Source organism: Crinia signifera, chromosome 3 (genome assembly GCF_055691185.1).
Source record: "Crinia signifera chromosome 3, ASM5569118v1, whole genome shotgun sequence".
NCBI lineage: Eukaryota > Metazoa > Chordata > Amphibia > Anura > Myobatrachidae > Crinia > Crinia signifera.
In genome coordinates this window covers 37,026,105-37,052,687 of record NC_139219.1, presented here as the reverse complement: position 1 = coordinate 37,052,687, position 26,583 = coordinate 37,026,105, and the positions used below count along the sequence as shown (strand labels likewise).

The 26,583-nt window shown below is 45.3% G+C and overlaps 1 protein-coding gene across 2 annotated transcripts in view; it reads left to right on the top strand.

Moving 5' to 3' along the window:
- The first annotated feature begins 6,828 nt into the window (after window positions 1-6,828).
- PAK5 (p21 (RAC1) activated kinase 5) overlaps window positions 6,829-26,583 on the top strand; it is a 129,687-nt gene continuing 109,932 nt past the window's right edge. For both annotated transcript variants that reach the window (XM_083175645.1, XM_083175644.1), the window contains exon 1: window positions 6,829-7,015. In XM_083175645.1, the coding sequence (XP_083031771.1) occupies window positions 6,880-7,015 (136 nt within the window). In that variant the 5' untranslated portion in view covers window positions 6,829-6,879. The remainder of the gene's footprint in view (window positions 7,016-26,583) is intronic.

Sequence of the window (26,583 nt, the reverse complement as noted above, 5' to 3'; positions counted from 1 at the left end):
CATGTCTCTATACTGAGAGAGGGAGGGAGGCATGCACAAACACACTGGGACTGATTCGGGCATGGTGCTAATGTTAACGCAAATTCTCAACAAAGCATGTTTCCAAGTCTCAAAAAAAGTCGCACAGCGCGTGTCCCGAGGTGTGTACTGGTTTCGATTATTATGTCAACAGTGTCTTAGTCAATAGGTCAACTGCTATTGGTCAACAAGCAACAGGTCAACACATGAAAAACTCAACATGAAAATGGTCGACACAGGAAAAGGTAAGCACATTTTCTGTTTAGACGCATATGACGCTATGCTGCAGCTGAAGGTGGTTGCAAATGCAACTCCTTCAGTCTATTGTGCTTATGGCAGTGGTTCCCAAACTGTGTGCCTAGGCTCCCTGGGGTGCCTCAGAGCACTTGCAGGGGTGCCTCGGTTTGGTTGTCCAGAGCTGATTCAAATTATTTATGGTCAATGTAATAGGCAAAATCAGTGCTTGTGGCTTCCAGTTTTAACCCCTTACCGCCGCAGCCTGTTTTTGCCTTCCTGACAGAGCCCTTTTTTTCAAATCTGACATGTATCACTTTAAGTCAGGGCTGGGCAACACCGGCCCTCCAGATGTTAATGAACTACACATCCCAGGATGCTTTGCATTAGTTTTGCTATGTGGCCATGCTGAAACTGATGCAAGGCATGCTGGGATGTGTAGTTCATTAACATCTGGAGGGCCGGTGTTGCCCAGCCCTGCTTTAAGTGGTGATAACTTTTTATTGCTTTTACTTATCCCAGTGATTTTGAGATTGTTTTCTCGTGACACATTGTACTTTAAGTTAGTGGTAAATTTTGGTCGATACAGTCTGTGTTTATTTGTGAAAAATACCAAAATGTCGTAAAAAAATTGAAAATTTTGCAATTTGCAAAATGTTAAATTTTCTGCTTGTGAGACAAATAATCATACCACTCAAAATAGTTAATAACTAACAAAGACCATATGTCTACTTTATGTTGCCATCATTATTTCAACCTCCTTTTAATTTTTTTGGACACTAGGAGGCTTAAAATATGAATAGCAAATTCTCAAATTTTCAAGAAAATTTCAAACACTGATTTTTTTAGGGACCAGTTCAGTTCTGATGTGACTTTGAGGGACTTGTATGTGAGACACCCCCATAAATGATGCCATTTCAAAAACTGCACCCCTCACAGTATTCAAAACAGCATTTTGGAAGTTTGTTAACCCTTTAGGTGTTTCACAGGAATTAAAACAAAGTGTAGGTGAAATTTCAAAATTTCATTTTTTTTAGCAGATTTTCAAATTGAATACATTTTTCTAAGGAACACAGTAGATTTTACTAGAGAAATGTGACTAAAAATTGATTCCCCCAATTCTTTTGTTTTCATAAATATCCTATATGTGGCCCTAGTGTGCACGTTGACCAAACCACAGGCTTCATAATAGAAGGAGCACCTACTTGATTTTGGAGCCTCCTTTTTATGAGATTATTTTTTAGGCACCATGTAGGTTTCTAGGCACCATAAGATGCTAAAAGTTAGGAACCTCCCCCACAAGTGACCCCATTTTGCAAACTACACCCCTCAGGGAATTCATCTAGGGGTATAGTGTACATTTCAAACCCCCAGGGGTTTCACCAATTTTGGTACAACTGGGCTGTGAAAATTAAAAATTACATTTTTTTACACAAAAATGCAGTTCTGGCTCAAAATTTTTCATTTTCACAAGGAATGAAGGAGACAAAGCACCCCAAAATCTGTGCCGCAATTTCTCCCGAGTACGGCAATGCCTCATATGTGACCAAAAAATACCATTTGGGTGCATGGCAGGACTCAGAAGGGAAGGAGTGATATTTGGATTTTGCAGCATAGATTCTGGTGGAATGAATGGTGGGTGCTATGTCGCATTAGCAAGACCCCCGAAGCACCAATACAGTGGAACCCCCCCACAAGTGACCCCATTTTGCAAACTACACCCCTCAGGGAATTCATCTAGGGGTATAGTGTACATTTCAAACCCCCAGGGGTTTCACCAATTTTGGTAAAACTGGGCTGTGAAAATGAAAAATTACATTTTTTTACACAAAAATGCAGTTCTGGCTCAAAATTTTTCATTTTCACAAGGAATGAAGGAGACAAAGCACCCCAAAATCTGTGCCGCAATTTCTCCCGAGTACGGCAATGCCTCATATGTGACCAAAAAATACCATTTGGGTGCATGGCAGGACTCCGAAGGGAAGGAGTGATATTTGGATTTTGCAGCACAGATTCTGGTGGAATGAATGGTGGGTGCTATGTCGCATTAGCAAGACCCCCGAAGCACGGTGAAATGATGAACCTAATAATCCATAGATGTGTGGTATATTTTAAAACACTCCTTCATACATAGGCCGGGTTTGTCGGGGCAAGTTTCACAGTGGAAAATAGTTTGCTTTCTTATTCCCTTTTTATAGCAAACTTTGCACCTTTTTTGTGTCCTGCCCTTTTTTCCAGTGGAGGGGATTTCGTTAGGAAAATGCTGCCCTGATACAATACGGGGGCCAGTACTAGAAGTACTGGGGCCAGTACTAGAAGTACTGGGGCCCTCTGCCTGCTGGTTCCCAAATATTAGGCCCTTTATGACTTCCTCTTGAAAGTGCATAAATGTCCCCGTCTGGCTGGTAGAACGGAATAGTACGTAAGCGTTATACAGTGCCATCTGGATGATATACACGGCCAGCTTCTTGTACCAGATTTTTGTTTTCCGCAGGGCACTGTACGGCTTCAGTACCTGATCTGAAAGATCCACTCCGCCCATGTACTTATTGTAATCTAGGATTTAAATAGGTTTTGAGGTGTGGGTACTGGTACCTCGTACAGGGATGGAGGTGGTACTGTCTCCGTGAATTGTTGTCAGTATAAGGACATCCCTCTTGTCCTTATATTTGACCAACAACATATTTTCGGTGGATTGTGCCCTGCTTTCACCCTTTCTCAGTAATTGGGCAACGTGCGTTTTTGGGAGGCCTCTTTGGTTCTTGCGCACAGTACCGCAAGCTGCTGTACCTCTTGAACCAAGGGCCTTAAACAGGGGGATGCTGGTGTAAAAGTTATCCACATAGAGGTGATAACCCTTATCCAGGAAGGGGTGCACTAAATACCAGACAATCTTTCCACTAACACCTACGAGGGAGGGGGGGCATTCTGGCGGTTCAATTCTTGTGTCCTTCCCTTCATATACCCTAAACCTGTGGGTGTACCCTGAGGTACTTTCGCACAGCTTATACATTTTTATGCCATACCTTGCCCTCTTATTGGGAAGGTACTGGCGGAATTTAACCCTTCCTTTAAAATGTATAAGTGACTCGTCTACACAAATGAATTTTTCGGGGATGTACATCTCAGCAAATTTGGCGCTGAAATGATCAATGACCGGCCTGAGACAAAGAGACCCACATACAGGCTTAGGAACCTGAGACAAAGAGACCCACATACAGGCTTGGGAACCTGAGACAAAGAGACCCACATACAGGCTTGGGAACCTGAGACAAAGAGACCCACATACTGGCTTGGGAACCTGAGACAAAGAGACCCACATACAGGCTTGGGAACCTGAGACCAAAGAGACCCACATACAGGCTTGGGAACCTGAGACCAAAGAGACCCACATACAGGCTTGGGAACCTGAGACCAAAGAGACCCACATACAGGCTTGGGAACCTGAGACAAAGAGACCCACATACTGGCTTGGGAACCTGAGACAAAGAGACCCACATACAGGCTTGGGAACCTGAGACCAAAGAGACCCACATACAGGCTTGGGAACCTGAGACCAAAGAGACCCACATACAGGCTTGGGAACCTGAGACCAAAGAGACCCACATACAGGCTTGGGAATCTGAGACAAAGAGACCCACATACAGGCTTGGGAACCTGAGACAAAGAGACCCACATACAGGCTTGGCAACCTGAGACAAAGAGACCCACATATAGGCTTGGGAACCTGAGACAAAGAGACCCACATACAGGCTTGGGAACCTGAGACAAAGAGACCCACATACAGGCTTGGGAACCTGAGACCAAAGAGACCCACATACAGGCTTGGGAACCTGAGACAAAGAGACCCAAATACAGGCTTGGGAACCTGAGACAAAGAGACCCACATACAGGCTTGGGAACCTGAGACAAAGAAACCCATCCCATCCCACTCCCCCTCCCCTCCCCCCCCCACCTGTGGCTGTTATTGCATGGCTATCGGGCGTGGCCCCTTGGCGATGGGGTTACCAGTTCTTTAAGAATTGGTAGTGGCACAGCCACCATGGACCAATGCAATATTCATTGTTTGTTGTTACGTTAGAACAGTCTGAGGGGGGTATTCAATCCGACGGGGAAAATAGCGGCGGGTGCCTATTCAATGCTGTCTTTCCCGACAGACATCTCAGCAAAAGGAACACGACTTCAAAAGCAGTCAACGCTTGTTTTGACGAGACCGGATGTGGATTGTCGAGCTCACGGACAGATCTCGATGATCCACGGCTGTTTCTTGTGCCTATGCCCCCTTTTCTGGCGCTCGGCAGGAGGGACATTGAATCCGGTCTGCTGAATATCAGTCGAGCAGGCCGAGAACAGAACGGGACAGGGTCACAGCTGTCAGAATGCCCCGACAGTCGTGACCCGGGATTGAATATCCCCCTAAGGCAGTGGTTCCCAAACTTTTTTGCATCATGGCACCCTAGATTATCAGAATATTTGTCATGGCACCCCTAGGTGCAAAGTTTGCTACCGAGAATTTCAGAAAACAATATTAAATTAAATAAGTTGTGCTTATATTTCATCTTTAGGTCCAGTTATGTGGTGAGGGACAGGATTCACTTCTGTTTATCCACATATTTTAAAACTGGAAGCCACAAGCACTGATTTTGCCTATTACATTGACCATAAATAATTTGAATCAATTCTGGACCACCAAACCGAGGCACCCCTGCAAGTGCTCTGAGGCACCCCAGGGAGCCTAGGCACACAGTTTGGGAACCACTGCCCTAAGGGGCTGATCTTTAATTTCCTGTATGTAGCCATGTATGAAGTGCATATAAACAGGGAGGTGCAGATTTAACTTCTTTAAACAGAATACATCAATTAATAAAAATTTGTCTAAAAACAAAAATGTGTGAAATGTTTGTAAATCCAACTTGGCTTTTCTTTACGCCTTGCTGTTTGCTATGCTACTTTGCTTTTACTATATACTCTTCCGGTTGCTTACATAACTTTGTAGTTATTCATTTGTCACTCACATAATACTCCCAGGACACCTTTCCATGTGACCACTAATTATACAAACTGTGCAATACTTCATGGTGTCCTTTATATCGGATTTATATTATGATTGAAATAAAACTGCAGAAGAAAAATGAGAAGCTCTTATCTTTGCCAAGGAAAAATATAAACATTCAAAAATACTCTTCTACCAACACTAGTCAAGTTCCCATAAAAACAACAACAACCCTGCTTAATGACCTTGTTAAAAAGGTTGATGAGTTTTTCATGATTTTTTTCTTTTATCTGACTTGATCAGTCTTTACGATCCATATTGATTACTATTGAGAACAGTGCCGGAGGCATGTCGACCTTTAGTCAATGTCACTCTGCTTAATTTTCCTGTTTCAATTTCAACCATTAGTGGTTTGCCTATTCACTGTCGACCTAATAGTTCACACCCTTACTTGGTTTATTTGTTCACATGATCATTTTTTATAAAAATCCAATTTAAATAAAAATGTAGAGTTAAATACAAAAAATGGTTGTTCATTACATAGTTTATAACTACTGATGGCTGGTTGCAGAATTGCCATTGATGGCAACCATCGATGGCGACTGCACCGATGACCATTCCTAGGGGAAGCTGGGCGGTGGGCGAACTTAACATAAAGAAAACCCCATACAAATGAATGGGCAGCCATTGATTGGCTAAGAGTTCTCAGCCAATCACTGGCTTCCCATTCATTTGAATATTTGGGGTTTTTATTTATTTGCAGCTTGGCTTCCTGGGTCCCCATGCCTGGTTCTCTGCGAAGTCGGCCTAATGTATGGGGGGACCTAAAGCTACATCGACCTTTTTCAGGTGTTGAGTCCATCAGATGCTGCCCACAGTGCCGGCAGCACCCCCTCACACGTGCGACCCCTTGCATGCCTGCGAAAGGATCCCCTGCCCTTCTCCGCCTCTGCCTGCTGTGTAGGGTGCATGCCGTAGTTGTACGCACCCTGCCTCAGCACATGCGCAGAAATGCATCTGCCTAGATGCACACCATCGGTCAGAGGACAGAATCAACCAGAATAAGATCCTAGATCCGATCCGAAGCGCTGTCCCATGCGCATCGGATTGGTGTCGGAGATCAGACCTGCTTGCACATCTGACATCCAACTCGTAAAGCCTCCCGGCAACAGGAAATGGGATCACATGTGATATATCGTATGCAAAAGGACCGCACACAATATATCGCATGGAAGGTCCCGTGCAGCTCAAGGGGGATTGGCTGTGATTTCTCCACCCAGAGAATTTGCAATAATGTGTGGGGACCTTGACCCTGTTATAGCTCATAATGCACCTTGCTCCCATTATATGTCAGTATATATTTACACCCCCAGCTATACAGTCATAGCCACAGTAAAAACAATATACACTCAGTATAAGCATCACTATAACTAAGTAATATGCCCACCTCATCATTATGAGCTCTGATCTGATTCTTATGACTGTAGTACATGACATAGGCCCCAGTAGTAACCATGTAATGCAGCCCCCACTCCCCTCCACACTGCGCATGCGCGCTCTGCTGCCTGTTGGGGGGCGCGCGTCCTCCCTACCCAGCGGCGGCGGCGCGCTCTCTCCCTGTCCCCCGCTGTGGGATGGCCGTCGGTCGGGAGCGAGCAGCCTGGGCCGGCACATCATCATCATCCCCGGACCCCGGGGATCAGCGGGAAGATGGCGCTGGGAGCCGAGTGAGCGGCCGGCGGGATGCCACGGATCTCATGTCTGCAGCGGGTGAGGTGTCCGGGCTCTTGCAGCATCAGCATCATCCCCAGCCAGGACCACAGCATCCTCCCCATGCCTGCATCCCTCCACTCATCCCACCATGCCTGTCTGTAGCCAGTATCCTTCCACTAACCCCCCTGCCTGTAGACTTCATTCTGCTATTCTTTACCCCTGCCTGCATCCATCCACAAATCCCCCTGTCTGTATTCTGCATCCTTCTACACATCCCCCCTGCCTGCATCCTTCCACTCATCCCTCCTCCCTGCATCCTCTATCCTTCCACAGATCCCCCCTGCCTGTGTCCTGCATCCTTCCAAACCCCCCCTCCCCCTGCCTGTGTCCTGCATCCTTCCACTCATCCCATCAGCTCCCTGTGTCCTGCATCCTTTCACACATCCCCCCTGCCTGTATTTTGCATCCTTCCATTCATCCCTCCTCCCTGCACCCTCCATCCTTCGACACATCCCCCCTGCCTATGTCCTGCATCCTTCCACACATCCCCCCTGCCTGCATCCTTAATCTTTCCACTCTTCCCCCCTGCCTGCAACTTCCTTTCACCCCTCCTGCCTGCATCCTGCCACTCACCCCCCCCCCCCCCCCCCGCATCCTTCCACACATCCCCCCGGCCTGCATCCTTACACTCATACCACCTGGCTGCATCCTTCCACACCCCCCCCCCCCCCCCCCTCTGCATCCTGCACCCTTCCACTTATACACCCCGCCTGCATCCTTCCACATAACAGCAGCCAGCTGTTGCCTTCTGTATAGCATTACTTTTGTTCTCCCCAGCACCCCTACCATGGCTCTGATAACATATAACATTAATTACACCCCTTAGGTGCGCCATTTGAATTTTATTTGTTGCGCTTTCTTACTTTAACATCATTTAGAAACTGCCCTATCCTTCATACCTTGCAGGGCATCAGCTTCAGTAACTCTTAGTGCAATGTTCTTATTACTGTATGTGCATTGACTTATAGTCTATCAACCCATCCATATTGCCTACTTTGGGATGCATCTGTCATTAGTAATATTCAACTCTAGTGCAAATCCTCCTGTCAGGTGAATTCAGGTTCTCTCTGTGCACTGGACAAGTCCTAACCTCTGTGTCCTTGTAATTACAACTCACACACCTAACACTTTCCCGTACGAGAAGGCTGGAATCTTGAAATTATTTGGGTATAGGATATAATATGCATAGTTTCACTAGGCCACGTTCAGCAGGATATGTACTTGAAGGGCAGTCTTCATTGGGGCAGATTTGTTTATATTTATTGTACAATGTTGGCTTAGACCAGGGCTGGCCAAACCGGTCTTCAAGATCTACAAACGGCCCATGTTTTCCAAATCACCTAGCTGGTGCACAGCTGTAGTCATTACTAACTGTCACATGACCCATATCACCTAGCTGATGCACATCTGTAGTCATTACTAACTGTCACATGACCCATATCACCTAGCTGGTGCACAGGTGTAGTCATTACTAACTGTCACATGACCCATATCACCTAGCTGGTGCACAGGTGTAGTCATTACTAACTGTCACATGACCCATATCACCTAGCTGGTGCACAGCTTTAGTCATTACTAACTGTCACATAACCCATATCACCTAGCTGATGCACAGCTGTAGTCATTACTAACTGTCACACGACCCATATCACCTAGCTGGTGCACAGGTGTAGTCATTACTAACTGTCACATGACCCATATCACCTAGCTGGTGCACAGGTGTAGTCATTACTAACTGTCACATGACCCATATCACCGAGCTGGTGCACAGGTGTAGTCATTACTAACTGTCACATGACCCATATGACCTAGCTGGTGCACAGCTTTAGTCATTACTAACTGTCACATAACCCATATCACCTAGCTGATGCACAGCTGTAGTCATTACTAACTGTCACATGACCCATATCACCTAGCTGGTGCACAGCTGTAGTCATTACTAACTGTCACATGAACCATATCACCTAGCTGGTGCACAGCTGTAGTCATTACTAACTGTCACATGACCCATATCACCTAGCTGGTGCACAGGTGTAGTCATTACTAACTGTCACATGACCCATATCACCTAACTGGTGCACAGGTGTAGTCATTACTAACTGTCACATGACCCATATCACCTAGCTGGTGCACAGCTGTGGTCATTACTAACTGTCACATGACCCATATCACCTAGCTGGTGCACAGGTGTGGTCATTACTAACTGTCACATGACCCATATCACCTAGCTGGTGCACAGGTGTAGTCATTACTAACTGTCACATGACCCATATCACCTAGCTGGTGCACAGGTGTAGTCATTACTAACTGTCACATGACCCATATCACCTAGCTGGTGCACAGGTGTAGTCATGACTAACTGTCACATGACCCATATCACCGAGCTGGTGCACAGGTGTAGTCATTACTAACTGTCACATTTTCAAACCTTCTGCATTCATTCCTACTATAGATCCACAGGTTGCCGGAAATACATGTACCGTTGGTAGAGGACAGGCTTGGCCACCACTGGCTAAGAGTATCTTAAATATATTGCTGTTTTCATGCTTGTGGCTTATTTGATTTCAGTCTTTGCAATGGCCGCCACCTTTCTTTGGGTTTTTCTCTTGGCAACGTTTTGTGTACAAAAAAAGTTTCCGCAAATGCTACACACCAGCGAACAACTTTTCTTAAACAGGGTATACTGTATTAAATATCTTGTGTCCTCTGTCTGTACTTTCAAGGTTGTTCTGTGTTCAAACGCAGTTATGTAATTGTTCCATATGGCCACCCCTACTATGTTTGCTGTGCTCCCACATGCTCATGTGGATGGTAGGCATCTCTCTAGGCTGCTTGGATGTTTCCCAGTTGTCTCTCGCTTTCCCTTCATTTTGACGGAACAGTTGACTTGTTTCCTTGGTGATCACAAGCGGCTATTAAGTTGAACAGATGGCTTCAGATTATTAGGTCAGGCTGCACAAATCCTGTTTTTGTTAAATGTATCATTTTCTGACAATAGCTATTGTTGACGCCGGGACCTTTGTTTATGTAATATTTAAAATAAGAAGGGCTAAGCAGGATGTGAATTGTTCTTTTATCGCAATGACTGCTGGTTTGTTCACCTCTGCACTTATAAATAAATGAAAGACCTTATATTACATGCTGTGAAGTTGTTGCCGATATCTGTTGTTGCATTGCACTTGTAAATAACTTTTTGTCTGCTACCACATGTAGCAATAACATAGTAGGGGCATATTTACTAGAAACATGGAATATTTAAATCCCACCATTGAAAAATACACCGATCCAATTGATTGCAGCAGCGCGGTTGGTGTAGTGGTTAGCATTACCACTTCACAGCACTGAGGTCATGAGTTCCGTTCCTAATGAATAACCTATGGGGTACATTTTACTAAAGCTTCTAATGAGGTTGCCCACAGCAACCAGATTCTGTCTATCATTTCTCTATTGCAGCCTAGAAAATGATAGTAAATTAACTTTTCATGTATTTGTGTGTCCATGTGATGGGGAATATAGATCGTAAGCTCCACTGGTTTGAAAACGGTGTGAATAATCCCCCTTTCACATGGCAAATGCTGGGTCGCACCCGGGATTTGAACACGGGTCCGTCATTTGCAAGGTAAAGCATTCCCGGGTTGCTGACGCCATATGGGGGTGGGGTGAAGCGTCATCGGGGGCGGGGGAGGCAGCAGCTCTTGGAGCTGACAATGCCTCCTCCCTATAGTGTGAACGGGACCCAGGTCGCTTGGCACGGGTTAACCGTTCACACTGCCCAGCAACCCCGGACTGACCCGGGTAAAACCCTTCTTTTAACTCGGTCGGATTGCTGGACCTGCAACTTTTCAAAAGGCCCTTTCACACCGCACAGTGACCCAGGTTGACCCGGCAACAACCTGGGTCGGACCCGGGTTATTTGTGTGGTGTGAAAGGGGAAGAACTAAACTATTCTCTGTACAGTGTTGTGTAATATGTATGCAGCACATATATTACTGTTGATAAATAAATGTTACTTTTCTAAGCGGTAGTAAGGCCGACATGGACGTTGCCAGAATGTCGGCTTTGTGCATATAGGCAATCGGCATGTCAACATGGCGTTGTCAGGTGTTTGTAGCGCTAATGTTTTCCTTAACCACAGACGATCACTAAAATGTACAGTCGACCTGCTACTTGTTGACATTGTGAATGTATATATAAAAAAACCATACACCTTGGTGCTCCCCTCTTTGCTTGCCTCCACTTGACATATAGGAGTCTGCCATAACTCTGTCCCCCAAAACACCACGGCATGTCAATCCTGCTGCGGCGGACAGGGGCCTGCATGCAACATCGCAGGACCTGCTCTGCACATGCGCATAATGATGCCTGGTGAAGACATTTTTATGATGCGAGTTCACTTTTGCAAATTTGCATCTAATTGAATTGGCCCCTTAGCTATATCTCATGTATACAGTATATGTAGTCACTGAAGACGTTAAATGTCCTCATTATGCCATTTCCTATTTAAAAAACGAAACAAAAAATTAGGTGTAAAATCCATTCTGTTATAATCTTTCAAATGTTTATTTTGGCAGCAAGTTCCCATGTTGGAATTGCTTAATAACTTTTACTCTTGCTGTCAAACTTTACATTAGGGGACCTACACATGGGGCTATTTCAGAGCATTCTCTAAGCAATCTGACTCGAACGCTTACAAAATGCCCCTACGTCGCTCCGTGTGTAGGGGCCATAGCGATGCATCGCTATCGCCCGGCGATAAGATCTAGCATGCTGGGTAAATCTAAATCGCCAGTCGGGGTCAGTGTTCTCACTGGCCCTGACAGATCGCTCAGCACACATTGCTGGCACATCGCTGTGCAGCGCTGTGTGCTGAGCGATCTGAGCAGTCTAGTATCACTGAGATCGATCAGCAAAATCTCCCCTTATGTAGGCCCCTTAAAGCCCGGTTTACTCATCTGAGCTGCTTTCAGCTGCAAAACTGCCCAGTGTGTACGGGGAAGCGATAAGCGCTGAGCGCTGCTGTGCACTCCCACATCATCGCTGGCCCGACCTTTCATTACCAGCAGATGAGCGACGGGGTGTATAGCTTTCCATAGCTTCATGTTATGGAAAGTCTCCACTCTGGTAAAAAGTGTGTATGCACTGAGCGATTTCCTCCACCGCGATTAATCGCCCAGTGTGTATGGAGCTTTAGAAAGTAGACAGATATGCCTTGTTTCTTGTTCTAGTTACCTGCATAACTATTTGTACCTCCATATGTGTTTTGTTCTGTCCCACTGTGTTGAATGATGGAGCAAAGTCAAGCAACATACACTGGGTAGAACATTTGTGTTCCCTGCTGTCCACAGCTAGAATGCAGTGGTAAAAATAAAGTAGATGCAGGAAGTGTGGTAGCTATAGCAGTGGTTTTACAAGCCAGGCCCGGGGTGTGCGGCCTGCATCCGTGTGTCACCCTCGGGAAGTGCTGGCTCTTCTGCATGGACAGGAGCTGAGTGCTACAGTGTGATACTCTCCTGCAGCGCTTGGCTCCTGTCACAAAGGAAGAGCCGGCACTACAGACAGACCCATCTTCGGAGGCAGCCAGCACCCCCATCTTGACTGAACAGAGATACCTGCATCGCCAGACTCCTTTAAATTAGGCCACATACCATTTTCGGGCAGTAACGCCTTCAGCGCAGGAGGGGGTGACAGTGCCTGAAGGTGAAAAGGGCTGTCAGTTCTGCCTCTGCTGAAACAAATTTGACTATAGATATCATTAAATTTGAGGAATCAAGTGGGGGATCGGCTGCGACTTCTCCCCTCGGAGGAGACACAGTAGTGGATGGGGGCCTAAGCATCATTTCAGATGTATTGGAAGTGAATAGAGTGAGAATTTAGCCCGGGGTTACTGTACATCAGATTCCTGGGAAGCTCCTGTGAAAGTCCAAGGGAAATCTGAAGAGATTTGTAGGTTGAGATGTCTGTGCACTGGATGATCCCCTTTAGGGTTAAAAGACCCACTACGACTTAAAGGGGTTTATTTACTAAGATGGGAGTTCTATTTAAGATGGGATGAAGTCTTGAAGACAATTTGCCATCTAATAGGCAGCCAGTGAAGAGAGAAAAGAACAGGTGTTATGTGGCTGGTGGTTTGGGATGCAGTCAAAATCCCGACAGTCAAAATACCGACATTTAAAATCCCGACATGGTCAAAATCCCGACAAGGTCAAAATCCCGACAAGGTCAAAATACCGAAATATAGAATGTAGACAGGTGAAAAAGTCAACATGACTTTCGGTCGACAGGTCGCGAGGTCGACATGTTTTTTTTCACAGTTTTTTTACCCGACATGTGCCGACAGGCGGTATTTCATGCCCTACCATCCACTATGGCATGGTGGGAGAATAAAATAGGGCAGCGAGGCACCGTGCCCGAAGCATAGTGAGCGAAGCGAGCGATGCGAGGGGCTGCGGTTGACTTCCAACTGTGTCCATGTCGACTGTGTCAACATTCGGGTCAAAAAACAGTGAAAAAACCCATGTCAACCTCGTCAACCAAAAGTCATGTTGACTTTTCACCTGTCTACATTCTATATTTCGGTATTTTGACATTGTCAGGATTTTAAATGTTGGTATTTTAACCTTGTCTGGATTTTGACCATGTCGGGATTTTGACCATATGGGGATTTTGACCTTGTTGGGATTTTGACCGTCGGTCAATAGCTGTCGGTATTTTGACCGTTGGGATTTCATAACGAATCCGGTGGGTTAATAGCCTGTAGCTGTATTTTGTATCATCTGCAAGTGGTGTCATTATTTCGCTGGGAGACCAAGGTAGAGGGCATTGCAGTAGTCTGGGCATGATGATACAAATGTATGTATGACTTTAGGGAAACCTTTTGAGGGAATGAAGTGTTGGATTCTGGTTATTTTCCCCTGATGAAAGGATAAGGGTATGATTATGGCTGATCCATGATGTGACAAGCCACCATCCAGGACAATGCCAAGTTACTGCACGTGCTCAGTGTTTTGTAATTCTGATCCACCAAGCATGAGTCCTGCTGATTCACCAAGCACGAGTCCTGCTGATTCACCAAGCACGAGCCCTGCTGATTCACCAAGCACGAGTCATGCTTATTCACCAAGCATGAGTCCTGCTGATTCACCAAGCATGAGTCCTGCTGATTCACCAAGCATGAGTCCTGCTGGTTCACCAAGCATGAGTCCTGCTGATTCACCAAGCATGAGTCCTGCTGATTCACCAAGCATGAGTCCTGCTGGTTCACCAAGCATGAGTCCTGCTGATTCACCAAGCGTGAGTCCTACCGATTCACCAAGCGTGAGTCCTGCTGATTCACCAAGCGTGAGTCCTGCTGATTCACCAAGCTTGAGTCCTGCTGATTCACCAAGCATGAGTCCTGCTGATTCACCAAGCATGAGTCCTGCTGATTCACCAAGCATGAGTCCTGCTGATTCACCAAGCATGAGTCATGCTGATTCACCAAGCATGAGTCCTGCTGATTCACCAAGCATGAGTTCTGCTGGTTGGCTATGCTCCAGTCTTGTCCAGTGACCTATCATAATGACCTCTGTTTCATCAGGATTAAGTTGCAGCTATGTGACACTCATAGAGCCAGCTAGGCAGCCGTTTAAGGTTGTTATTCGGTTCTCATCACCAGGAGCAAATGATAGGTACAGTTGTGGATCACCTGTATTATTATACAGACTGTGTAGAGGTGGTGACCAGGTCATGGCATGTGATTATTGCACCCCGTGGTAGCATGTATACTGTAGAAAGCATATGGAACACTGCGTGCCAGTGGTACCGGTGATGATGAGAAGGAACTCTCTGTGCCATTAAACTCTCAGAAATCTTTCAGGCACCCAATCAGAATCCCATGGTCCAGAGTATTAATACATGTAAGCCAATTAACATCATAACTACTAAAGATCCCTGAATGTAGGTGTCTGACTTCCTGTTCTTGCAAGGCACCTGAACATTATCACTGAGCTCAGCGTCCGGCCTCAGTGCAAGATCAGTTCCAGTAGCCAAGTGATGGAAGCTGGCAGTGGGTACTAGTGATTACCCTCCTACAGCTGACTCCACGTTAGGGTGCATATGTTACCCATGGGTGGTGAATGGCTGAGTTGGTGATGACAGATTTTATAAAAAAAAATAAGTGTTATTCTTTCTATAAAGCATAAACCATTTATTTATAGATTTAACTGTATATTTAACTATTTTTCTTATAAAAGTAAAACTAAAAGCAAGAGTATTGGGTTTCGTTTTCACTGTGCATGTGTGTGGCACCTAGCTTGGCCTGCAGAAGGGGTTAGTTACTGCTCACCCATACTGGCCCGAACTGCTCAGCTCACCCAGTAGTGCCCAGGCTGCTCAGCTCACCCGGTAGTGCCCATGCTGCTCGGCTCACCCTGTAGTGCCCAGGCTGCTCAGCTCACCTGGTAGTGCCCAGGCTGCTCAGCTCACCCGGTAGTGCCCAGGCTGTTCAGCTCACCTGGTAGTGCTCAGGCTGCTCAGCTCACCCGGTAGTGCACAGGCTGCTCAGCTCACCCGGTAGTGCCCAGGCTGCTCAGCTCACCCGGTAGTGCCCAGGCTGCTCAGCTCACCCGGTAGTGTTCAGGCTGCTCAGCTCACCCAGTAGTGCACAGGCTGTTCAGCTCACCCTGTAGTGCCCAGGCTGCTCAGCTCACCTAGTAGTGCCCAGGCTGCTCAGCTTACGCAGTAGTGCATAGGCTGCTCAGCTCACTCAGTAGAGCCCAGGCTGCCCAGCTCACCCAGTAGTTCCCAGGCTGCTCAGATCACCCAGTAGTGCCCAGGCTGCTCAGCCTACCTAGTAGTACCCAGGCTGCTCAGATCACCCAGTAGTACCCAGGCTGCCCAGCTCACCAAGTAGTGCCCAGGCTGCTCAGCTCACCCAGTAGTACCTTGGATTCTCAGCTCACCCAGTAGTGCCCAGGCTGCTCAGCTAACCCAGTAGTGCCCAGGCTGCTCAGCTCACCCAGTAGTGGCCAGGCTGCTCAGCTCACCCAGTAGTGCCCAGGCTGCTCAGCTCACCCAGTAATATTGTATTGATAGGCTACTGCGTCAGACGGCAACAGAAAATCATCATTGTTGTTGAAATATAATAAATAGACTGTAGATACTGTATATAGGTCATTGCACAATATGTTTATATTATTTATAAGCATAAAACATAGGATTCCGAAATGCGGTCCTCAAGGCACCTTAACAGTCCATTATTCAAGGTAGCCATGCTTGGCCACAGGTGACTTAATTACTACCTCAGTCCGTTTGATTTTAATATCTGTGTAGAAGCATGGATAACTTTAAAACCAGGACTGTTAGGGGTTTATTTACTAAATATAGAGTTCTATTGAAGATGGGAGGTTGCTATGGGCAACCAATCATATTCTATTTATTATCTTCTAGAAGGTGCTAAATAAAGAAGAAGTAGATTCTGATTAGTTGCTAGGGGCAACATCTCATCTTCAATAGAACTCCCATCTTAGTAAATAAACCCATTAGGGTGCCTTGATGACCTTGTTTGGGAACCACTGGCATAGAGGATATACTGCAAACAAATAATGTGCCCCCGCTAAAAGAGCCTGCTGCCTGTTCCCGCCGGTGTGCCCGGGGAAGCCCAGCGCCGCCATAGATGGTGATGCCCAGCGCTTCCCCGGCAGCGCAGGGACTTTGGCAGGGCCAGGGACTCTCACCTTAATGCCTAACCCTCCCCTCCTGTAGCCTAATCCTAACCCTCTCCCTAATCCCTAACCCTCCCCACCTGTAGCCTAATTCTAACCATCTCCCTAATCCCTAACCCTCCCCTCCTGTAGCCTAATCCTAACCCTCTCCCTAATCCCTAACCCTCCCCTCCTGTAGCCTAATCCTAACCCTCTCCCTAATCCCTAACCCTCCCCACCTGTAGCCTAATTCTAACCATCTCCCTAATCCCTAACCCTCCCCTCCTGTAGCCTAATCCTAACCCTCTCCCTAATCCCTAACCCTCCCCTCCTGTAGCCTAATCCTAACCCTCACCTACTGGCCTGTGCAGAATACTGAAATACTGCAACTACCAAAATGCTCAATGTCAACATTTCGTCAATGTTGACATCATAACTGTCAACATTATGGGTAGTATTCAATGCCGCGGCGAGCGGCCGGCGAGGGGGTTAAACAGCGAGGATTGCAGAAAACCAGCGATCCTCGCTGTTTAACCCCCTTGCCGGCCGCTCGCCCTATTCAACGTTCCGGGGGAATCCTCGCCGTCCCAAACAGCGAGACCCGCGGCTAATGCAGTGAACCCGCTGTATTTAGCAGCGAGTCTCACTGCTTCTGCAGCCACATACGCCAATTCCCCCTCGCTCAAAAAACAGAGCGAGGGGGAATTGGAGTATGAGGGGGATGAGTTGAATACTGACTGGGCGAGCGGTGACAGCGAGCAGGAAGCCCTGCTCGCTGTCGCCGCTCGCCCACGGCATTGAATAGTCCCCTATTAGTTATCTCAGAAATGCAATTTTCTTTTAAAAACAAAAATCCATTTTGTTTTAGCGCAAAAGTCCAGCAAAATGAATATTTAAATGTACAATTTAGATTGAAATACTCTTTAAGGCTGTACACTCCTGCAAATATCCTTTTATGTGGAATTTTTCATTTAATTTAATGAGCAAGAAAAGATGATAAAACACTCATCACCGTCCCACATTACGTTGGACCTCCACCCCCTGTGATGGATATGATCCAAATTATGGAGCAAGATAATTGGATTTTCAACACAAATGTAATATATACTCCAACTTCAACTGGCACCAACACAGTAGGAGCAAAACAACATGCCCAGGTGCTCAATCAAAGATACAGACATACGTCCAGATAGAACATTACTCAGGGTCAACAACAGCATATAAGACCTGTGTAGTGTTGTCAATCCAACGTTTCGAGGCTGGGCGCTCCTTGCAAGGTACAGTACACAAAGCACAGAAGCAATATATATATATATATATATATATATATATATAATATATATATATATTTTTCCTTGCTCATCTGTGATGCTTTTTTTTAAAGAATGTGTTGTCTTCATTTATATATATATTATGTAGATTTATATTCTGCCTGTGTTGTTAGATTTGCTGGGGATGTAACTGATTTGCTTTACAAATGTGGATCGCTGGATGTGGCTTAGCTGTTTGTAGAGAATACTTTGCTCTCTGCTTGTAGATTTGAGAAACTATAGCATTCTGCTCTGTTGCAGTAGCCGCTTGTGTACCTGCTGTTTATTGCCATATTAAAAGAGTTTCCCAAGTTAGAGGGTTGAGGTTGCAGTCCCAAATTGGACGCAACTGGCTTCCCATGTGCCTGAATTGCAGTGGTTATGGTCCACTCCCAAAAGTAGCAGCCTAATCAAAATAAAAAGGTTCTTTTGATTAGGATTGTAACAATAGGCGATGGCCTAGGACTACTTCAAGTCATTCAAACAATACAAATCTTTATTAAGACAGCAGTCTAAAGACAAACATCATCTCTTTACAGGCCTTTATTGATGTGACATGTGCCCATTGACTGTTGCTTAGGATACACATCACTATTAATAGGCCAGGTGATGGTCCATTTGGAATCTTATATTGTATATGTTGCAATTTTTTTACTTTTAAAATTACAATTGCAGCTGTCTTTTTGCTAATAACTTATTATTGTTACTGTACATGGTGGGCTGTCAAGGGGATCAATTCATATGACCCTCGACATTTGGCCCTTTGACATTTAAGAACAACCAATTGATCTCTCTTAGATTTTTCTTATTAATAGTCTTTAAGTAATTGGTGTTAGTAAAAGTTAGAACAGAGAAAAGTGGTTGGAAGGGTGATTAAATTAGTTATAACCAGTTACTTATATAGCACACACATATTCCGCAGCGCTTTACAGAGAATATTGGAACACTCACATAAGTCCCCCCCCCCCCCCCCCCCCAATGATGCTTACACTCTATATTCCCTACATTTTTTATACATGCAAACAGACATAAGCGGAAATGGAAATGCTCTTCGCGAGAATATTGACATTGTAGGGAAGTGTATGGGACATTGGGTCAAACCTATTTTGGTCGACATGCTTGGGTAGACCACTGAAGGCTGACTGGGTTGAGGTTGACACCTAAATTCACAACCTAAATGACTTCTGATGGAGCTGAGAAATTTTCTCAGATGCCTATTGCCGCCTGTATTCAGTTTTGGTTGTTATGTTGTCATTAAAAAAAATAACGGGTTTAGTAAACGTCATATCTTCTAAAGTGGTACTGCCAATTAATGGGTACACTTGCCACTTCAAAAGGATATAATCATAGGTTTACCATTTGCTTTTCATATTATAGCTCAAAACTCATATTATAGCTCAAAACTTACACAAAACTCCACCGGCACACGTAGCATCTTCATAAGGATCCACATCATAGTGGGTGAGACCCGGGGAATCGCTCGGCTCTCACTCCTCATCTACATCTGTTGTCTACAATACCTGGGGCAGTAATATATATATACTCGTCTCTTTATATACTCTTCAGTTGAAGTGGAATTTGAGAGTAACGTCTGTATACACTTGTGTTACAATCATATCCCCCCCTGTGGGCTGTATTTCCATTATGATTTTTGTCATCATGTTTCATTAATTGTGTTTATTGTTTTCAGTTTTTTTATATTTATTTTTTATATTCCATTTAATACATTTTATTCCATTTTTGAGATTTTGGACCTTATTTTGGACCTTATTCTGGTCCGTTTGTTGGCCCGCATGCGTTCGCATGGGGCCGATGTTTGCGCTTTGCGTATTTCCATGCATGTGCATGCACTGGGTACATGCACCCACGGCGAACAAACTCATTGCTGGGTACACGCACCCTTCCTTGAGGGTGGGGGCGTGGGGTGGCGGACTGGACCATTAGCATATGGGAATGCCGAGCTTTTCTTGGGTGTTGCCATGAGAATGCTGGGGGTTTTCATGCTAATGCGGCCATGTCGGAAATGCAGGGGGGAGGGGCAGCTGACATCAGCGGATGTCAGCTGCCCGCCCACTTCCCCCCGAGCGTACACGCATGTGTAAGGTTGCACAGAGCAACCTTACATATGCGTGCACCTTCCACTTCTTTCGATGGTCAGCGACCATCGAAAGATGTGGGAGGGTCCCAGTGGCATGCGAATGGCTGTTTATGTAAAACATCCATTCACAGCTAGTGCGAATGTACGCCCCTTGCGAATGGTTGGCCATCGTACCACCATTCGCATGGCTGGATATGGTTCACTCACAAGGATGCAAATTTGCATCCGAGCGAATGAACCAAAATAACCCCCTTTGTGTTATATTATATTGTTTAGCATTCGTTTGATGGCCTAGCCCAGTGGTTCTCAAACTGTGGGTCCTGACCCCAAAGTGGGTCCCGACCTACTCAGCATGGGGTCGCGACTCCATGTTGCTGACCATCAGGCTGATGACTTTTCTGGAAAATCTGTTGAATTGTCTGTTACTCTGGGCTGCAGCCGACAGTGGAGTGCCTCTAACCACCACTTTCTTAGGTGTGTTCATTATTACCACATTCCTTTTTCTTTGTGCCAAGGGTTTTTCCTCTTTTTCCTGTTTTTTTTTGCGGAATGAGAGAGTTTAGTGCGGGTGCGGTACTAGACTGGATATAGATAGAAAAAGAGGGACAGTCTCCAGCATCTGGCGACTCACCCCACCCCGTTTATTTTTTCTTCTTTCTTTAAAAACGTATGTACTAACCACTCAGGGGTGCACCACTGGTTGTCACCAAGATTGGAATAACGTAGGTTCTTTTGAACTAATAGCCAAGGTGACTTATTGTGATAATATTCCCCTAACCAGTTACAATTCAGGGATTTATATTATCATATAGAACAGGGGTGGGCAATACGTGGCCCTCCAGCTGTTGATAAACTACACATCCCAGCATGGCTTGCATCAGTTTCAACATGGCCAATAGCAAAATGAAGGCAAGGCATGCTGGGATGTGTAGTTCATTAACAGCTGGAGGGCCGCTTATTGCCCACCCCTGATATAGAGTCAGTCTCAATCCTGTGCGGTTGTCCCACACCACTTCTCTGTAATCTATATTCCCTACCACATGAACACGCACACACATTCATTCTAGGGTAATTTTTGGGGGGAGCCAATGAGCCTACCAATATATTTTTGGATTGTTAGAGGAAACCGGAGTACCTGGAGGAAACCCACTCAAGTACAGGGCCATGATGGAAATTCAACCCATGACCTCAGCGCTGTGAGGCAGTAATGTTAACCATTACACCGTGTGCCCAAAGCTAGTGGGCGCAGTTGTGACTTATTGCCACTGTTAGCTTTCCGTCACCCCGCTCCACATTCCATTCCCAGCTGCCGCCAGCCATGCCAGTCTCTCTGCAATTTTTAGCCCTGATTCAGGCAGTATAAATGATCGGATGACTTCTGCACAATTCCCAAAGACACTCATCACATACTCCTCTTCATTGACTCATTTTATGTAGGTGGTATTTGTTTTGCTCCCTGCTGTTCCCCTTTAATATGAAGAGTATAAACTGAAAAAACAACAACCTGCTAACATTTCTGATCTTACAGTTCTCTGCCTCCGAACTCTAGTGAGTAATCACCGTCAGTGATCACAGCAAATCTGAATCATCCCGATTGACCGGCGTGCAGTATATTTTTTAAAAAATGGACACCTTGGGCAGTATTCAATGACAATATTCTCCGTGCATGGCGAGCGTTTTTTTTCGCTCGCCATGCACTCGCCGTGTTTTTTGCGGAGATTCTCCAGGGGAAATTTACTAAAGGAAATTTGTAAAAAATAGGTGTATTTGTATCCAGAAATACACTTATTTTTGACATTTACTATCCCAAAAATACGGCAATTCGTATTCGTATTGATAGCACATCAATACGTATACAAATTGCCGTATTTTCGGGATAGTAAATGTCAAAAATAAGTGTATTTCTGGATACAAATACACCTATTTTTTTTACAAATTTCCTTTAGTAAATTTCCCCCTCCATGTTTGGAGACTCTCCGTTACGGCACTTTAGATAGTATTCAATGTGACTGAGACTCTCCGCCCCTCGCAGCGAGTCTCAGCCAATCCAGCGTATGAGGTGACGCTGCAGGGAGCCTGAGGATGGCGGCAGGCAGGGAGATGGAAGTCTCCCTGCCTGCCCCAGAACATATGTGGGGGGGAGGTGGGCTCCCCGGGAGCCAGGCAGCTCAGGTTGCCCCCCGGGGGGTGCCAGCAGGGCACCGGGTATTCACTGCTCCCGATCGTGCATATGTAATGATCGGGTGCAGTGAATATATGAATATCTAATGAGCGGCTCGGCTCCCGGCCCCCTGCTGGCTGCTCTGTGTAAAAAAAAAAAAATATTTTTTTTTAATTAAATATATATTCATGTGCATGTATATACATGAATAAAAATAGCATGCCCTTAACAGAATAAAATTCCTGATTTTTTTTACACCAAAATTAAAACAAAAAACCTTTTATTTTAAAAGTTCACATTGCACTTCTCCATGAAAAGATGGAGAATTGCTACACGGAGAGACACGGCGAAAATCACTTAGAAAGACGGCGAGAAGTGCACGTTGAATAGGGTTGCTCGCTTTTTGAGAGCAAAAGTCTCCGTCCAACGCGAGAAAAGCACAAACTCGCCATAAAACACGGAGAATTTTTCTCATTGAATACTGCCCCTTGGCTGTTACCTAAAACATTCCCATAAATCACCTGCAACAGGCTACTGTGCTTGATATGCAGCTAGATTTATTGGAAAATGGCTAGGCTCCTTTGCGAGGTTTTTAGGCAGAAGGCCACACGACCTAGCACATTGATAAAACTGACCATAAATCAGTGAAACCATTAAGTAAATTAGATCAAGGACCACAAATATTTACGGCAAAAGTGAAAATACCTTGTTTTATATCTTATTAACTTTATTTTTGGCAGTTTCACTGTTTGCTGTCAAAGATGGAAAGCTCCTGATTTATCATGTTTCATTGGCTTATACATCTTTTAAAAGACCCTGTAATCTAGAGGGGAGGGGGGGGGGGGGCTGTTATACCATGCAAAGACTTGTATGCCACACAGAAGAGAAGTGGAACTGCATGGGCACACTATAAAAGCTAAGAACGTGGTAATCAGAACAATTATAATAAACTCTGCAATATAGCTTGGAGTAAAATTGCGGGTCTCAGCATAGTGCAGAGCACGGGGCCCCCAGGGCTGGCACTACCCAACCGCCCCATGTCATCACACTAGTGCGAAGTAACTGTTTAAATGTTAAAATCATTCATAAGAAGTAGCAGCTTGGTGCTAATAATGTTACATAAGTGATAAATAGTAATTAAGGTGCTACATTAGTAAAAAAACTGTTTAGGTGGCAAAAACAGCTAAATTAAGTGTTAAAGTGTTACAGTAATGATGCCCCAAAGCAGCAGCCCGACCGCACCAGCTCAGAAGGCCCCAGGTACCAAACCCTTGTAATCCTGACATATTATAACAATGGTTGAGGGTTAGGTTTCACTGCTGTGGGCAGGCCGGGCTTGCCATCGTCACGGATGGGAGCAGGCTGGGCATCACTGCTGGGGGGGGGGGACCAGGCACGATGGTGGGCGGGCCCAGCATTGACGGCTGTTAAAACAGCCCAGTGTCAACACAGTGCGTGAGGTTTAATAGGATGAGATATTCAGAAAGTGAGAGATTTTGTGAGAATTCTCTATTTTTTTTAAAGCGGCAATCATTTACACTGCAAAACCAGTTTGATTTTGAAGTGCAAATGATTGCCGCTTTAAAAAAACTGGAGAATTCTCACAAAATCTCTCACTTTCTCTCATCCTATTAAATCTCACCCTATATTTCTTCTTTACTAATAGTGTAGGTCTCACTGGTCTTAACTCAAGTCTAGGCACCATCTTCATCAAGATTTTGCATGAACGTAGCATTAGTAAGGGTGGGGGTGGTTTTGGTTATAGACCAGATTTTACATTCGATTTTATTTTATAGACCAGATTCACACGCAATGCCAGTGTGTTCATGTTGTTTAGTGATTCTACTGCATGTATGCGAAAATCCCTAAAAACTCCTATAACATAGCATTGAAGAGCACTTTTTCAGAAAACCGCACAAATACGAGGCCATGCTCGAAACTGCACTTGCCAGTGCAAGTTTTTATGTTGTGACCGATGGTGTTGTGTTGTGACCGATACTATTAATCAGTATTTCAACATCTATGCGCGCTGATAATGGGCATCTCAGTCTTTGGACATATGGAGGTACAAGGGAAGAACTTGTAGTGCCATTTGCATAAAGTTGCAGACAGGTGAAGGCTAATACACACGTCCTTTTCTTTGGACACCTGTGAATCAGCCTCTCTAACTGCTGCTATTGGTGGGGTAATGACGCAAAACTCCTATTTTTTTTATTTTTCAAAAAAGGTTTTCAACTCGAGGAATGTTAAAATAAAATGATTTTTTTAATTTTTTTTTACAAATGTACTCAGAGAAGATCTCACTGATCTGTGTAGGCTTCATGTATGGGAGTGTTCGGCTGCCAGAAAACACATCTGCCAAATATGAGCACATACCATACCCACCTAGAATGGCCTGGAGGCTCAGAAAAATTGGATGGAGCTCCTGGCCCCTCGGAAACGTGGACAAGTATTTCACGGTCTAGCCAGCCCTCGCGACAGCCCGCAACAGAGTACAAGTGGGCGGTCCAAGGGGGGACCCGATGACGCGATTTACTTTAAATTGAATCTTAGCTCCACACACACACCCCCCCCCCCCCCGCTTTACAGTGTCTGGTTTTCGACACTGTATAGCGGTGGCAGAGCTAAGATGACACAATCGTGGTCAACCCACCTTTCCGCCTGGCCATGCCACATATCCGCCTACCCCGCTAGACCAATGGCAAACACAACTAAAACAAGGGAACGTAATAAATTCCCCTGTTTATTTATTTATTTTTGAAAAAAAACCTGTGTCTGATCGATATCATCTCTTTCAAACATGGGCGAAATACAATTCTTAGTAAATTTGCTCCAAAGTCTCAGGTTATAGTAATCTGCCCAGAGCTCCGACATTTTTCTAAATTATTTAGAAGAGTTTTTTTCAACGATACAGAGTTAGTCATATATTCCAGGTGATATACTGCATCTGTTCAGGTGTGCCTGAAAGGAGGCTGCTGTATTATATTTCCTCAAGCTGGCAGGTGACGGCAAAGTTTCACTATTTTATTCTAGTTGCCTTAGGTTCTGGGGTTTTGAGAAAGAATTGTTTAGGTGAGAAGGAAACTTACACTTGTTATAGTGAGTGTATAAGAAGGTCTCTACTTACAGCCCAGAACATTTGTAGTTTTAGTACTCGCTCCATGGGCCTAATTCAGTAAGGATTGCACATGATAAGCCGCTCCCAGCAGCTTAGCATATGCCATTCTGGTACTTGTGTAGTTTCACGGCGCCAGCTATCTAAAATAAACTAACTTAACTCCATGCCAACATGGATAGTTCATACCCCCACTATCCATGTTGGCATGGAGTTGATTTTAGCGTGTCGAGCGTAGCGAGCCACCGAGCCCGCAGCGTGGGCGAGTGAAGCGAGCCCCGCAAGGGGACTCAGACGCTGGCGCCGTGAAACTGCACAAGTGCTGCTATTCTTAAGCAATGCAAATGCAGGCTACACATTGCAACAATTGGTCGCGGTGTCCCTCTGCAACTGCAGCCTGAGCAAGTCTAACCTTACTCAGGCTTCCTGTACAGCCTGGCTTGTGAGGCAAAGTAAGCTACACCATGCAGAACAGCTCTTGGCCTGGACACTCCTAAACTTTTTTTAGCAGGTGGTGTATAATTTTTATATACGTCACTACCATGAGGCCGCTTCTATACAGAGCCAGCACATTTGCATTTTAAATGCAGCACCAGCCACCAAACAATCAGAGCTGCGGTAAGTGATTGGCTGCAGGGTTGCAAGCTCCAGTAGGATTGCAAGCCGGCGCCATATTTGAAATGGCTGCTGGACAAAATGACGGGGTGGGAAAAGTGTGCACTACAGGTGTGTAAGCAACAATACATGGGGCATTGTGTGTATAAGCGGCACTAGTGGGGATATTATGTGAGTAAACAGCACTACAGGGGGACATTATGTGTGTAAGTAGCATTACAGGGGCATCATCAGAGCCGAATTTCCCATTAGGCACGTGAGGCACCGGCCTAGGGGCGGCACATGTTTGGGGGCGGCACTTGGATGCCTGTAATAGTACTGTCAGCCCAAAATGTACCAATACCTGCAAAATATCCACTGTCCTGTACTATATTCCATCTTAAATAGAGTGTAAATGGATAGGACATGCAGATACTGCCCCTGTAAACTGTCCCACTTAGTAAATATGTATACATAACAAAAGAACATGTCACAGTTAGTGGCTTTTTTTTAATAAATCCATTATATTGGCTATTATCAAATGAGGGCTTATAAGTAACCAATAAAAATAATACAATTAGGCAGGGGGGGGGGGGGGAGCAACAAT